Source organism: Schistocerca nitens, chromosome 12 (assembly GCF_023898315.1).
Source record: "Schistocerca nitens isolate TAMUIC-IGC-003100 chromosome 12, iqSchNite1.1, whole genome shotgun sequence".
Lineage (NCBI taxonomy): Eukaryota > Metazoa > Arthropoda > Insecta > Orthoptera > Acrididae > Schistocerca > Schistocerca nitens.
In genome coordinates, this window is record NC_064625.1 from 24,089,166 (window position 1) to 24,104,754 (window position 15,589).

The 15,589-nt window shown below is 41.1% G+C and overlaps 1 protein-coding gene across 1 annotated transcript in view; it reads left to right on the forward strand.

Moving 5' to 3' along the window:
* Positions 1-1,814: 1,814 nt before the first annotated feature.
* The window catches only part of LOC126215273 (uncharacterized), a 96,664-nt gene continuing 82,889 nt past the window's right edge, over positions 1,815-15,589 (forward strand). The window contains exons 1-4 of the mRNA XM_049941960.1: positions 1,815-1,876; positions 2,021-2,088; positions 3,751-4,069; positions 14,953-15,207. Coding sequence (XP_049797917.1) covers positions 1,854-1,876; positions 2,021-2,088; positions 3,751-4,069; positions 14,953-15,207 — 665 coding nt within the window. The 5' untranslated portion in view covers positions 1,815-1,853. The remainder of the gene's footprint in view (positions 1,877-2,020; positions 2,089-3,750; positions 4,070-14,952; positions 15,208-15,589) is intronic.

A 15,589-nucleotide genomic window follows, 5' to 3' on the forward strand; every position in this document is an offset into this window, starting at 1 on the left:
ATTTTTACAGGTCAGTTCTTACAATATTTATAATTATGCCATATACTGTCGCTTTATATAGGCCTATGTGTGCACGAAATAACTATCTACAATTATTCTAAATACTTATTTACCTTTTTTCAACTTTTACTTAATAAATATGCTTTTAGCTGAATATATCATGTTCCATTTCATGTGGCAGGCTGTTGCACAAATCTGTGTTTTGGAGTTGTTTTTCCTGTTTAGATATAAGTAGTGACTGGATCTTTTTTCATGGTCATGTATTGAACTGTTTGTAGCATACAGATGAAAATTTTTCCTTACATACATTATAATCTGGAAAATGTATTCACGTGGGACAATCACAATTTCTAGTTTTTTTTTAATAAATCAGTACCATGAGCTCTATTGCTGTTATTTGTTATTATCCGTACAGCTCTTTTCTGTACCTTGAAGACAGACTGAATATTCCCATCACTTGTTCCCCAAAACATGACTCCATAACTGAGGTTTGAGTGTACGTATCCAAAATATATCATTCTGAGGTATGAAATATTGTGCACTGGTGTAAGTATTTGTACAGCATAACATGCTGTGGATAATTTCTTTGTTAATGTCCATTTCAGACGACAACCTGCCTTCAACCCCAAAAATCTGGTATCCGTTACACATTCTATTACATCATCATTAATTATAATTTACCATCACTGTTTATTTTATTCAACTGGAAGTATATATAATAAGTTTTCTTTATGTTTAAAGTTACTTTATCTTTTAGTGACCACTTGTGAACTTCTTTGAGTTGCCCCTTCTGTCAACGGTGTTGGAGTATTGGCTATGATCACTATGTTGCTGTCATCAGCGAATAGTATTCTTTCCTCACATCTGATATTCTGCAGAAAATCATTAATGTAAATAAGAAAAAAGGATTGGACCTAATATACTACCTTGTGGGACGCCTCTATTAATATGTTTTGGATCTGACAACTGTTTCAGTAGAAACTCTTTCTGCAGTATGTGAAATCTCAGCATGCTACATCCGGTTTTCTAGGTAGGACTTAAACCACTTCTTAACCACTCCTATTATTCCTAGTAACTCTAATTTATGTAATAAATGTGGTCCACTGTATGAAATGCCTTTGATAAGTCAAAGAAAATTCCATTCACGTGGTCGCCTTCGTCCAGTGCCTTAAGAATGACCTTTGCAGTCTGTGCGATAGCCGATTCTGTACATCTTTTGGGCCTGATATCATGTTGTTCTTTGCAAAGAAGGTTATAGTTATTTGGATACTACATTAACCTATTTTTCATTACTTTCTCGATAATTTTGGAAATGGTGGACAGTAGAGAGATAGGCATGTAGTTTTTTACATTTTCTGCATCACCATCTTTAAGTACGAGTATTATTTTCGCATATTTTAGGTGCTCGGAAAAACATCCAAATTTGAATGATTCCTTGATTATTTTTGTTGACGGAGCTTTTATGGAATTTGCACATTTTTTAAGAACACAGGCTGGAATTTCATCTAGACCAGTTGATTTTTTATGTTTTAATTTATTTATAACTTGTGCGACCTCTTTCTCAGTTGTCGGATAGAGTGATCCTAACGGCAAAACGTACTGTACTAGGCATCTTGGTTATTTTATCTATGTGTTGACTCCATTTTACCTTGTTATCGTCCAGGATCCCAAGAAATTTTCGACAAGGTGTCTCATTAACCGCAAATAACTAGTTCGGGTTCGACTACTATCGATTTTCGTGGTCGCACCGATTAGCACATCATTTTGACGTCACTTCTGCGCCAGATTCGAGTGACACAAAGTTCTGTCAGGAAACTGTGGACGGTGACGTGTGGTTGTCGTGTTCGGAACTGATGCCGTCGGAGGCAGTGTCAAGGTGTGTAAGTACTGTTGCTATAGTTAACTGATTTTCAGAATTTCGATGTACTATCTCTCATGTTATTTGCGTGATTTGACATTTGGCTGTTGTAAACTGTGAGGAAGGAGAAACTTTTGCGCTAAAGTATTTAATTTCTTGCAGCATGGAAAATAAACCCGAACCAGAAGCGGTAGGCGGTGACGGAACAAAAGACAAAATTGTGGAAAGCGGTGAGTATGTTTGGACTGTTGTATTATCTGATATTAGTGGCGGAGCTGTTCTGAAGTACAGTACTTATTACATTATTCGTGTATTCTAACATAACCCCATAACACTAAAAGGGTGGCGTGCGGCAGAAATGTTACATTGTTACTAAACCATCGTAAGTTTTACTACTCCATGTTTTATTCAAAGGAATGCATTATGCACAATTTAGGCACTAGATAATTGAAGTTATAAGCTCCCCAATTATGCCCTGTTTTACCTCCTACACTTTCAGTACTGTCGAGAACCCCGAATTAATATAAACTGTAATCGTAAATCTTACAAAGGTTTTATAGTCTGGACTTAAAGGAATTCTTTGTGTCGCGTGGGCTTAATGTACGCCGATAGGTAGCAAAGTTGGAGGTTTAGCTTATTGATGCGTGACTAATGTGGCGCTGGACACGAAAACGTAATTTGCTTTGTGTTATTAGTTTCATTCGAAACACAGAGAGAAGTTGCATTTACTGCCGGAACAATCAACAGATTTGACTTAGTGCATTATAAGGGACATATGTTGGCTTCGTGTGGCTTTCGTCGCATGTCTTCTCATTGGCGCTCATAATTACAAAACCAAGTGACCCCCACATTCAATCTTCAGTTTTGGGTCACGTTTTTGGGGAAAAGTGTTGGGAATGTACATACTTTCTTAAAGGTACAGAAAAGGACCATACGGATTGTAGTAAGTAGTAGTAGTAGGGCCTTTTGTACTGATTTATTCAAAAAGCTTGAAACTGACTGTCACCTACAGTGGAGATACCATCCGGACTATAATGTACTAAAAAAAAGATATCTGTGTACTACCAAAAGTCCAGCACATGACCGTGAAACTAGATCGTCACTACTAAAACCTAAACAGGAAAATCAAGTAAACACAGAATAGTGTGCTACATAATGGACTAAGACTGTGACAGGCTGCTATGGGACATTATACAGGTAAATGAGCTGTCTGCTGTTACCTAAAGGCTAAAAACATAGCCCTACTTATTGTGTGAAAGCTGTTACACTGTAGGCCTAAGTATTTAAAATGACTATAGCTAGCCACTTCATGTTGTTGAATACCCAATGTATTAAGCAACAATAAGGCATACTAATTATAAGAACTGTAAGCACTGAAAGAATCAGTTTATTTCATAAACATTGTAGCAACAATTGACAACATTATGATTTTTACTTTTCTACAGATGAAAAAATGTCAGTCGATCAACCAATAACAATTAACAGCACAGGGGAGTCATGCTAAAATGTACTGTTGAGGTAAACACCTTTAAACGCTAGAGTAAAAGAGTTCTGACAAAACAGTTTTAAATTTATTACCTCTAAATTGATAACTTCTGTGATCTGGTAAAAAAAATATAAGCATAGGCAAATTCAGAATTTACTGGTCTCTTTTACCAGTATTGACAGTGAAAAACGTTGAAGTTCGGGATTGCCTGTTATCTGTGTAATCACTTTATGCTCTTTAATATATTGTGAAAAATCTGTTAACTTATGCCCTTTTGTAAGAATTACATGAATTTCTTCTTTGTGCATTGTAAATGTGAGCCTACTTTGTAAAGATATTGTGTATGGTAGGAAATATGAAAGTGCATATTTGAAAACGTTCTACACTGTTTCAACCACATTTTCAGAAGGTGCAGGAAGAAGCTGTCTTTCACACAGACCAAATCTGACAGACTTATCAGATGAGTTGCTACTGATGGTGCTGCGACTACTGCCACCTCGCGACGTGCGTTCACTCGGGCTAGTGTCGTCAAGATTTGCTAATGTTGCTGCTGACCCTTCATTGTGGGTATCTCCAGACTTCAGTCATGTGAGAGGAATGACTTGCAGACAGTTCTGTGAATGGTACATGCCATTCTTGGGTCCGTGGACAACATCGCTGACTACTCGAGGTCCTCTCCTGTTCATTGGAGTAGCGAGGTACTTAAATGATGAGGCATTAGACAGGTAAGCTACACAAACACTGCAAGCAGGGTTCATTTCGACAAACATGGTGAGCAAATTTAAAAATAGCAGCATTCTGTGCAAAAAGCTTTAGTACATGTAATACCAACTAATTTCGTAAGCATACACTGCAGTTGACATTCTGGATGAAAGTGACTTGTTAATTTCAAAGGTTATTATCTGGAATCGGACATTCCCTTGACCTATACAGGGTGTTAAAAAAGGTATGGCCAAACTTTCAGGAAACATTCCTCACACACAAAGAAAGAAAATGTTATGCGGACATGTGTCTGGAAATTCTTACTTTCCATGTTAGAGCTCATTTTATTACTTCTCTTCAAATCACATTACTCATGGAATGGAAACACACGGCAACAGAACGTACCAGCATGACTTCAAACACTTCGTTACAGGAAATGTTCAAAATGATCTCCGTTAGCGAGGATACATGCGTCCACCCTCTGTCGCATGGAATCCCTGATGCGTTGATGCAGCCCTGGAGAATGGGGTATTGTATCACAGCTGTCCACAATACAAGCACGAAGAGTCTCTACACTTGGTACCGGGGTTGCGTAGATAAGAGCTTTCGAATGCCCCCATAAATGAAAGTAAAGAGGGTTGAGGTCAGGAGAGCGTGGAGGCCATGGAATTGGTCCGCCTCTACCAATCCATCGGTCACCGACTCTGTTGTTGAGAAGCATACGAACACTTACACTGAAATGTGCAGGAGCTCCATCGTGCATGAACCACATGTTGTGTCGTACTTGTAAAGGCACATGTTCTAGCAGCACAGGTAGAGAATCCCATATGAAATCATGATAACGTGCTCCACTGAGTGTAGGTGGAAGAACATGGGGCCCAATCAAGACATCACCAACAATGCCTGCCCAAACGTTCACAGAAAATCTGTGTTGATGACGTGATTGCACAATTGCGTGCGGATTCTCGTCAGCCCACACATGTTGATTGTGAAAATTTATAATTTGATCACGTTGGAATGAAGCCTCATCCGTAAAGAGAACATTTGCACTGAAATGAGGATTGACACATTGTTGGATGAACCATTCGCAGAAGTGTACCCATGGAGGCTAATCATCTGCTGATAGTGCCTGCACACGCTGTACATGGTACGGAAACAACTGGTTCTCCCGTAGCACTCTCCATACAGTGACGTGGTCAACGTTACCTTGTACAGCAGCAACTTCTCTGACGCTGACATTAGGGTTATCGTCAACTGCACGAAGAATAGCCTCGTCCATTGCAGGTGTCCTCGTCGTTCTAGGTCTTCCCCAGTCGCGAGTCATAGGCTGGGAGGTTCCGTGCTCCCTAAGACACCGATCAATTGCTTCAAATGTTTTCCTGTCGGGAGACCTTCGTTCTGGAAATCTGTCTCGATACAAACGTACCGCGCCACGGCTACTGCCCCGTGCTAATCCATACATCAAATGGGCATCTGCCAACTCCGCATTTGTAAACATTGCACTGACTGCAAAACCACGATTGTGATGAACACTAACCTGTTGATGCTACGTACTGATGTGCTTGATCCTAGTACTGTAGAGCAATGAGTCGCATGTCAACACAAGCAACATTACCTTCCTTCGATTGGGCCAACTGGCAGTAAATCGAGGTAGTACTGACGAAACTAAAATGAGCTCTAACATGGAAATTGAGTGTTTCCGGACACATGTCCACATAACATCTTTTCGTTCTTTGTGTGTGAGGAATGTTTCCTGGAAGTTTGGCAGTACCTTTTTGTAACACCCTGTATAGCTCAAAGACATCTCCTGATACCAGTACCAGCATTAACAGCCACACATTGGGATCGAGCACTTCCCTTGACCTGTTATCCTTAAGACATCTCCACATACAGCAGACGCTGTTCAGAGACCCCGGAACTTTAAGCCAGCCTCATTTCTTCACAACACACTGAGCACTTCACGATTTCATCCAAAAATCCTAATAGTTGAAGAAATTTTATTGGAGACAACGCACTTTCCCCCGTCATAGCCAACAACCGAAAACTGTTGACCCTGTCAGTCATATCCATACCTACTAAAGACGTAAAAAAAGCAATTTACTAAATTTCACACACGATGCCACACTCGCAAACTAAACCAAAAACAGCACCTAACACACCACCAGAGAGCACCACCGATCACATCAAAACGACACCTACAAACATGCCACTCTCACAAACTAAATTCCGCACCATCATGACTTCACACACCGCAACAGCCTTATGTTACGGGTCAAAGCTGACGGGTGGGATCGGACGCTTGGTCAACCCATGAAATTTTGTTGGAAGATATTTTGTAAAGCATTTTGGGGAGTGTGTGTATGGCATGAGAAGATCCGGCATTACAGAGGAGTCAGAATCCACCCGCCTGCTTTGACCCATATCATCACTATGACAGTGTATACAAAATGACGACGACGTCACTACATATACAAGCCAACAAATGCGAACAAAAGTTAAAATCATAAAACAATGCCTCAGCCCCCAAAAAAGAAAGCTAATGGGACAACCATACAAAATTGTGGATTTGGGGAGAGAGAAGCTAAATATATGACCATAAAAACACTGCAGCATTAAAAAACAAATAGTATCCAAAAAAATCTAAATTACAGAATATTCCTACAGCAAAAAACAGGAGTTAGATATTTCCCTTGACCTACATAGCTCAACCGCAGATACAGATACCAAAAAAACGAACACCTACTACCTCACAAAGGGGAATCTGACATTTTCTTTGACCTATATAACTCAAATGCAACTATCGATGCCAAAAAAAAAACAGCTACATCTCCGAAAAGTGGGACAAAAAAACTCAAAAACCCAAATATCCCAGATTCACTACATCAAGTAAAACACAACCGAGCTACCATAAATGTACAACACACAAAACATTAGCAATTGCTATAGAATAAAATCAAAATAAGTTACTTGCTAACAATTGCCTCTGGCAATACCTCCTAAGTTGGCTATCGTGCTCCGCTCCCTGCAAACCCCCCCCCCCCCCCCCCCTTCCACACACCACATATGCATGTCCATGGTCCGATCTGTGGAACTTTCATCAATTACATGTTGTTGCCACAAACATGGCAACTGACTTAGTCTACAATAAGACCAAAAATCTGCAGAAACTGTGACAGACTTCATATCTTCACCCATCTGAAAATGTAGTGATACTCATGAACTTCACTGTCATACACATATCTAACAAAAACAATAGAAAAATTACACTTCTTTCGCGCAACAAACACTAAACTAATCAGACCTAACACAAACACCAAACACATAAACAGAAAACTTTAATAATGCACTGAAAACACTTCCACAAGCCACATAATCAGACCAGCTAACTAAACTCAAAACCATGTTAGCACAATGAAAATGGAAACACAAATGAGACCAATACCACATGTTAAAATCAACAGGTCTTCCACCACCAAAGTAGGGCACCATCAAATACAGCAATATGACATCTACAAATATAATCAGCTCAAAGACTCCTTGCCATAGTGATGCTGCACACCACAAGACTATTATGTCACGGGTCAAAGTAGATGGTTGGAATTGGACACTTCTGTTGACCCAAAAATTTTAATGGAATACACGTAAGTGTTCAGTGGGTTGAAATGGCTAGAAATAATGTTTTTGGTTTACTTCAAAATTTACCTTACTCACGAGCTGTAAATTTCACTTGTTGTAGCAGTATTATTCACTTCTTTGAGCTTAAGTGTGTTTTAATGGAGCAGTGACAGATGAAATTTTAAACTCTCCCCCCCCCCCCCGCCCCCCCCCATGAACCATGGACCTTGCCATTGGTGGGGAGGCTTGCGTGCCTCAGCGATACAGATGGCCGTACCGTAGGTGCAACCACAACGGAGGGGTATCTGTTGAGAGGCCAGACAAATGCGTGGTTCCTGAAGAGGGGCAACAGCCTTTTCAGTAGTTGCAGGGGCAACAGTCTGGATGATTGACTGATCTGGCCTTGTAACACTAACCAAAATGGCCATGCTGTGCTGGTACTGCAAACGGCTGAAAGCAAGGGGAAATAACAACCGTAATTTTTCCCGAGGGCATGCAGTTTTACTGTATGGTTAAATGATGATGGTGTCCTCTTGGGTAAAATATTCCGGAGGTAAAATAGTCCCCCATTTGGATCTCCAGGTGGGGACTACTCAAGAGGATGTCATCAGGAGAAGGAAAACTGGTGTTCTGCGGATCGGTGCGTGCAATGTCAAGTCCCTTAATCGGGCAGGTAGGTTAGAAAATTTAAAAAGGGAAATGAATAGGTTAAAGTTATAGTGGGAATTAGTGAAGTTCGGTGGCAGGAGGAACAAGACTTCCGGTCAGGTGAATACAGGGTTATAAATACAAAATCAAGTAGGGGTAACACAGGAGTAGGTTTAATAATGAATAGGAAAATGCGAATGCGGGTAAGCTACTAAAACAGCATACTGAACGCATCATGGTGGCCAAGATAGATACGAAGCCCACGCCTACCACAGTAGTAAAAGTTTATATGCCAACTAGCTCTGCAGATGATGAAGAAATTGATGAAATGTATGATGAAATAAAAGAAATTATTCAGGTAGTGAAGGGAGACAAAAATTTAATAGTCATGGGTGACTGGAATTTGAGAGTAGGAAATGGGATAGAAGGAAACATAGTAGGTGAATATGGATTGGGGGGAAGAAATGAAAGAGGAAGCCGTCTGGTAGAATTTTGCACAGAGCATAACTTAATCATAGCTAACACTTGGTTCAAGAATCATAAAAGAAGGTTGTACACATGGAAGAATTCTGGAAATACTAGAAGGTATCAGATAGATTATATAATGGTAAGACAGAGATTTAGGAACCAGGTATAAAATTGTAAGACATTTCCAGGGGCAGATGTGAACTCTGACCACAATCTATTAGTTAAAACTGAAGAAACTGCAAAAAGGTGGGAGTTTAAGGAGATGGGACCTGGATAAACTGAAAGAACCAGAGGCTCTACAGAGTTTCATGGAGAGCATAAGGGAACAATTGATAGCAGTGGGGGAAAGTAGTACAGTAGAAAAAGAGTGGGTAGCTCTGAGGGATGAAGTAGTGAAGGCAGCAGAGGATCAAGTAGGTAAAAAGACGAGGGCTAGTAGAAATCCTTGGGTAACAGAAGAAATATTGAATTTATTTGATGAAAGGAGAAAATATAAAAATGCAGTAAATGAAGCAGGCAAAAAGGAATACAAACATCTCAAATGAGATTGACAGGAAGTGCAATATGGCTAAGCAGGGATGGCTAGAAGACAAATGTAAGGATGTAGAGGCTTATCTCACTAGGGGTAAGATAGCTACTGCATACAGGAAAATTAGAGAGACCTTTGGAGAAAGGAGAACCAACCACTTGTATGAATATCAAGAGCTCAGATGGAAACCCAGTTCTAAGCAAAGAAGGGAAAGCAGAAAGGTGGAAGGAGTATATAGAGGGTCTATACAAGGGCGACATTCTTGAGGACAATATTCTGGAAATGGAAGAGAATGTAGATGAAGATGAAATGGGAGATACAATACTGCGTGAAGAGTTTGACAGAGCACTGAAAGACCTGAGTCGAAACAAGGCCCCGGGAGTAGACAACATTCCATTAGAACTACTGACGGCCTTGGGAGAGCCAGTCCTGACAAAACTCTACCATCTGGTGAGCAAGATGTATGAGACAGGCGAAATGCCCTCAGACTTCAAGAAGAATATAATAATTCCAATCCCAAAGAAAGCAGGTGTTGACAGATGTGAAAATTACCGAACTATCAGTTTAATAAGCCACAGCTGCAAAATACTAACGCGAATTCTTTAGTCGAATGGAAAAAGTAGTAGAAGCCAACCTTGGGGAAGATCAGTTTGGATTCCGTAGAAATACTGGAATATGTGAGGCAATACTGACCTTACGACTTATCTTACAAGAAAGATTAAGGAAAGGCAAACCTACGTTTCTAGCATTTGTAGACTTAGAGAAAGCTTTTGACAATGTTGACTGGTATACTCTTTCAAATTCTTAAGGTGGCAGGGGTAAAATACAGAAACCCGATGGCAGTTACAAGAGTCGAGGGACACGAAAGGGAAGCAGTTGTTGGGAAGGGAGTAAGACAGGGTTGTAGCCTCTCCCCGATGTTATTCAATCTGTATATTGGCAAGCAGTGAAGGAAACAATAGAAAAATTCGGAGTAGGTATTAAAATCCATGGAGAAGAAATAAAAACTTTGAGGTTCGCCGATGACATTGTAATTCTGTCAGAGACAGCAAATGACTTGGAAGAGCAGTTGAACGGAATGGACAGTGTCTTGAAAGGAGGATATAAGATGAACATCAACAAAAGCAAAATGAGGATAATGGAATGTAGTCAAATTAAATCGGGTGATGCTGAGGGTATTAGATTAGGAAATGAGACACTTAAAGTAGTAAAGGAGTTTTGCTATTTGGGGAGCAAAATAACTGATGATGGTTGAAGGAGAGAGGATATAAAATGTAGAGTGGCAATGGCAAGAAAAGCATTTCTGAAGAAGAGAAATTTGTTAACATCGAGTATAGATTCAAATGTGAGGAAGTCGTTTCTGAAAGTATTTGTATGGAGTGTAGCCATGTATGTAAGTGAAACATGGACGATAACTAGTTTGGACAAGAAGAGAATAGAAGCCTTTGAAATGTGGTGCTACAGAAGAATGCTGAAGATTATATGGGTAGATCACATAACTAATGAGGAGGTATTGAATAGAATTGGGGAGAAGAGTATATTGAATAGAATTGGGGAGAAGAGGAGTTTGTGGCACAACTTGACAAGAAGAAGGGACCGTTTGGTAGGACATGTTCTGAGGCATCAAGGGTCAACAATTTAGTATTGGAGGGCAGTGTGGAGGGTAAAAATCGTAGAGGGAGACCAAGAGATGAATACACTAAGCAGATTCAGAAGGATGTAGGTTGCAGTAGGTACTGGGAGATGAAGCTTGCACAGGATAGAGTAGCATGGAGAGCTGCATCATACCAGTCTCAGGACTGAAGACAACAACAACAACAACTGTAATAATGGTGTACTGGGAGGTATATGCCCACTGTTCCTCATCGATTAACAGAAGACTGTAAAGAGCAACAGAGGACCATCTGTGTGGAATTGCTTGCGCGTTAAGAGGCTGGCCCTGCCAATTTTTTGTCGAACATTGTCACAGGCGATAAAGTGTGGGTTCGTCACATTTGAGAGCAAACAAAAAAACTGCAATCTGTGGAGTGACGCCACACTGCCTCTTCTGAAGAAAAAGTTGCAACCTGCTTCCTCAGTTGGTAAAAATTGTGGTAATGGTCTTCTGGAACCGCATAGTGTTATTGTTTGATGTCCTCCCTCACAGTGCAAAGATGAAGTGTACTTGGCTACTCTCAGGAAATTGACGAAACGATTGCAGCGTGTTAATCGCCACAAAAATGCAAACGAACTTCTTCTCTGTGACAGTGGGAGCCTGTCACTGGTGTGGTTTTGTCAATTTGTATAGACGGGGTCAGTAAAACACGTGGAATAACCAGTATTCCAGCACCACCCTGGATCTCACTGACTGCTACTGCCTTGCAGAAGCAGCTGCTCAGTCATTGCTGGAGTGCCAGTTATTCCCTGTGATTTACTCTCCATGTTAATAGATTTCACTAAAACAATTACTGCACTAGACTATTTTGGGACCTCTCTGTTGAATGGACACATGAAATTCATTAAAAAATCATTTTGTTTGAAACTGGAAACAAACCAATGCATTCTGCTGATGCCGGGCTTCACATGGAAGACTTGACGTGTGGTATTTGTTTGGGCTGACAAGCTATACGTTGCAAAAACGGAATTTAAAATATCTCTTAAAACATAAGTTGACAATCTCAGTGTCCTTCACAATCATTACAGTGCACTTGGCCACCTTGGATGTGTATTTCTTTACTTTACATTTTCTTGCACAATAGCTTTCTACAACAGTGCAGGTTTATATATCAATCTCTTTAATACATTGCTTTCTAATGTGTCTTGTACTCAAGCTCAATTAGCTCAACCCAATATTGTATCTTTTAATTCAGGGAAGAACCTTCATTTATTGTCCAGCTATCTTCATCAAGTCATTGTTATATCATTTATGGACACACACTATTGCATTGCACAAGCTTACATAAAATATGAAAGAGGTTTTTAACAAAATAACTGCTTCTGTATTTTCAATTCAACCATATACGTACGAAATAAAGTTTACAAGGATCTGGCGATAGCACGACATGGAGAGTTTCTTCATTCCAGTCCCTCCAGGACGGTCAGAGGTCCACTTGGCCTGCTATCAAATGAGTACTGGGAATCTTTCCCAGGGGTGAAAAGCGGCGAGGGCACTGGGCTTACTGCCCGGCCCCTCCTACAGCTAGGCACACAAGCAAGCAATACTTCCAGATTTGCTTTTGTGAAAATAAACTTAATAAGGCAACTAAATAATGACCTGCCACAAGACTATCACACCTCTCCTGTTTGGCCTGTATTTATCTGATCTTCCAAAAACATCTTAAAATAAATTCTGCTTTGCAGACGATATCACTCCAGCTTGTCACTGAAAAGAGCTCGGTGGGTCAAAGGAAAACTGACAGAGGACTTGGCTATATTCAACTCGTATTTAAAAAAATGGAGATTGAAGCCCAGCACCTGTAAGTGATGTTTGTGCATCTCACTTCAACAACAAAGACGCTAGCACTGAGCTCAATGTGCAATTTGATGGCAATTTTCTCTGTCACAAGTACCCCAAGTACCTTATCACACGCGACTGCTCTCCATCTTATTAAAAAACATCTGGAAAACATGTCAGCTAAGATAAAAACTCAAATCATCATTTAGAGGCTGTGTGGCACAACCTAGGGGACTTCGTGTACATCGGCTCCTGCATTGGTATTTTCTGCTGCATAGTATTGTGCTTCAGTGTGCTTTAATAGTTGTCACACTGGCCTCATCAGTGTACAGCTTAACATGTGTGCGTGATGACCAGTACAATTAGACCGAATGTCTACTGGCTTCCTGTGCTACCCACCACAGATTCGCAAAACTGAGACACTGCTTAGAAATTACCACAATATACAAGAGAACAAGGAAGTACCATTTACTGTCTTACGAAGAAATATGCTTCGTTAGACACACCTGTCACTACTGTGTGCTGAGCAGTTAACTACCAGTTATATCAAAGTAAGAGATCTCTGAAACGAGAACTGTCAACACATCGGGAATTACAGAGTATGGGAACGGTTCGAGAAATAGTGTTTCGATATTGTGGGTATTGAACTTTACAGAAAATTGTGGGTCAAATGAAACAGAACATGCACTGTATGTAGTCAGTGCTCTGATCAACTCTATTAATGGGGTACTGCATAATCTGAGTTATAACTTTGATGCACTGATACAATCTATTACACTTACTGTGATGAACTCAAACATTCTTAATAGCTAGTTTCTACATCTTTGCAATGAAATACACGGTGTTTCAAAATGAATATAGGGGTTTTACCACTTTGTATCATATATTACATTGAACTTAAAACTATAAATTGGACACCTTTCTGGGTGTGTTTCCCACCATGCACTATGCAGTGTCTCTTTCTGCATTGACGATGACTGTGGACTTCTCTGCACAGTTGTGGTGGGGCCGCCATGTACCTGTTGGTTGTACCCCCTTGACCACACAGGGATCGCTCTGCTGATGACTGTGCTGTTAACTCCCCACGTATGCCAAGAGATAGATGCACATTCCCCTGGAGCATCGGGACTCCCGGCAGTGTTCATCCTGCCAGGTGGCCTTGTGGCATCGGGGCGGATGACACGCGATGAAGCGTAGTCCATCATCCTTTGCTGGTGGTGAAACACCAGCAGTCTCTGAGTTCACGTGCTCAATTCAACGCACAAAAATATGACCCCAGATCGTTCCCCTCCCTGGCCACACTATGGGAGGAACACCAGGCTAAGGATGGCAAATTCGCCGTGGTACTGTGGTGTCACCGCCAGACACCACAGGTACCTTATATGTTAGAGAGCTGATCGGGAATCTTTCATGACGATGAAGCCTCATTTTTTTGTTGAGCATTTAGAGGACAAGTTTGGGGAGGTGGAGGGCTTGTCCAAAATGAGATCTGGATCAGTCTCGATCAAAACAGCATCCTCTGCCGAGTCACAGGCAGTACTCACTTGTGAAAAGCTGGGGATGTTTCTGTAACCATCAGCTCCAGCAACCCCAGTCACCTGCAGGTGGTCCAGGGTATCATATTTCACAGGGCCCTCTTTTCCTAGTCCAACGATGAGCTGCGCACGTCACTGTCGGTGCGGTGCGGTGCCCAGTTGACAGTGGCCCATATTATTCTGCTCTGTCCTCCTTTGGCTGCCCTGTGACTTCATCTTCAGTTGCCGGACTCGTTATCATTGATTTTAGCAGACAACGCGTCATCGCGTTTTACGTTTCATCTGTGAGGGTGGGTTTTATCATTCGATCTGAGTTTTAGTGCCTGTCCTTTGTCCTTCTGTGTTCTCCACCCTAGTGGTTTTACGGTGGAGGTTTTAATGTGTTGCAGGGCGGCTAGCTTTTCCTTTCCTTTTTTGTGGTTGGCCAGCCACTGTGATCTGCTTCCTTGTTTTACTCTCTTCTGTTTCTTGCATCTCTGTTGTTTTCTTGTCCTCTTTTGTTCCTTTTAGTGTTCGTTGCATTTCCATCGTCCCTGTGGTTTTTCCTATCTTTCCGTTTTGTTTTCTCTCGTCTATTTTATTCTCACTCTTGTGGCATTATTTTATTATGAACAAGTGACTGATGACCTCGTAGTTTGGTCCCTTCCCCCTCTTTTAAAACAACCTCTCTTTGCACAGAATGTACCCGAATCTTGGTGATTACGTGTCTGGGGAGTTCATCAGAGAGCTGAATGCACGCTGCCCGAACCTCAAGTCGTTGGTGCTGTGGGACCAGCACATTGACGAGAAGGAGGTACGGCCAGGGACGCTACCGAGCAGCCTCGAGTTCTTGGCGTTCCGCCGCTGCTGGCTTTCGAACCCGCGGCTGGCGGACACGTACTTCATGGGCTGCCACACCACACTCTCCCACCTGCGGGAGCTGGAGCTACACAGGTGAGGCACATGTTTCTGCAGAGGGGATCAGCAGTAAGTGGTGAGGCAGAAAGGGCAAAGTTTTCTGCCTTTACTACATCAAATGTGGTTATTCGCCATGACTGTGATTTTGACCTAGTCCACCTTTATGTAATACAGGGTGTAATATGTTCCAGGACAAATGGGAAATCTGGGAAAAACCTAGTAATGTTTTTGATTTCTTGTAATTTTTCATTGTTTTCAGCTAAATTTTTGTAATTTTGTCTTGTAAGAATTTATACTCTTACAAAGAATATTACTTTAGGTCGCCGCTGCAGCAATAAAACATACACAAGAGAATAACACCAAAATAAAACTGCAGGTGCAAATAAAATGCACATCTTATAAAAACAAAGAATAGTGT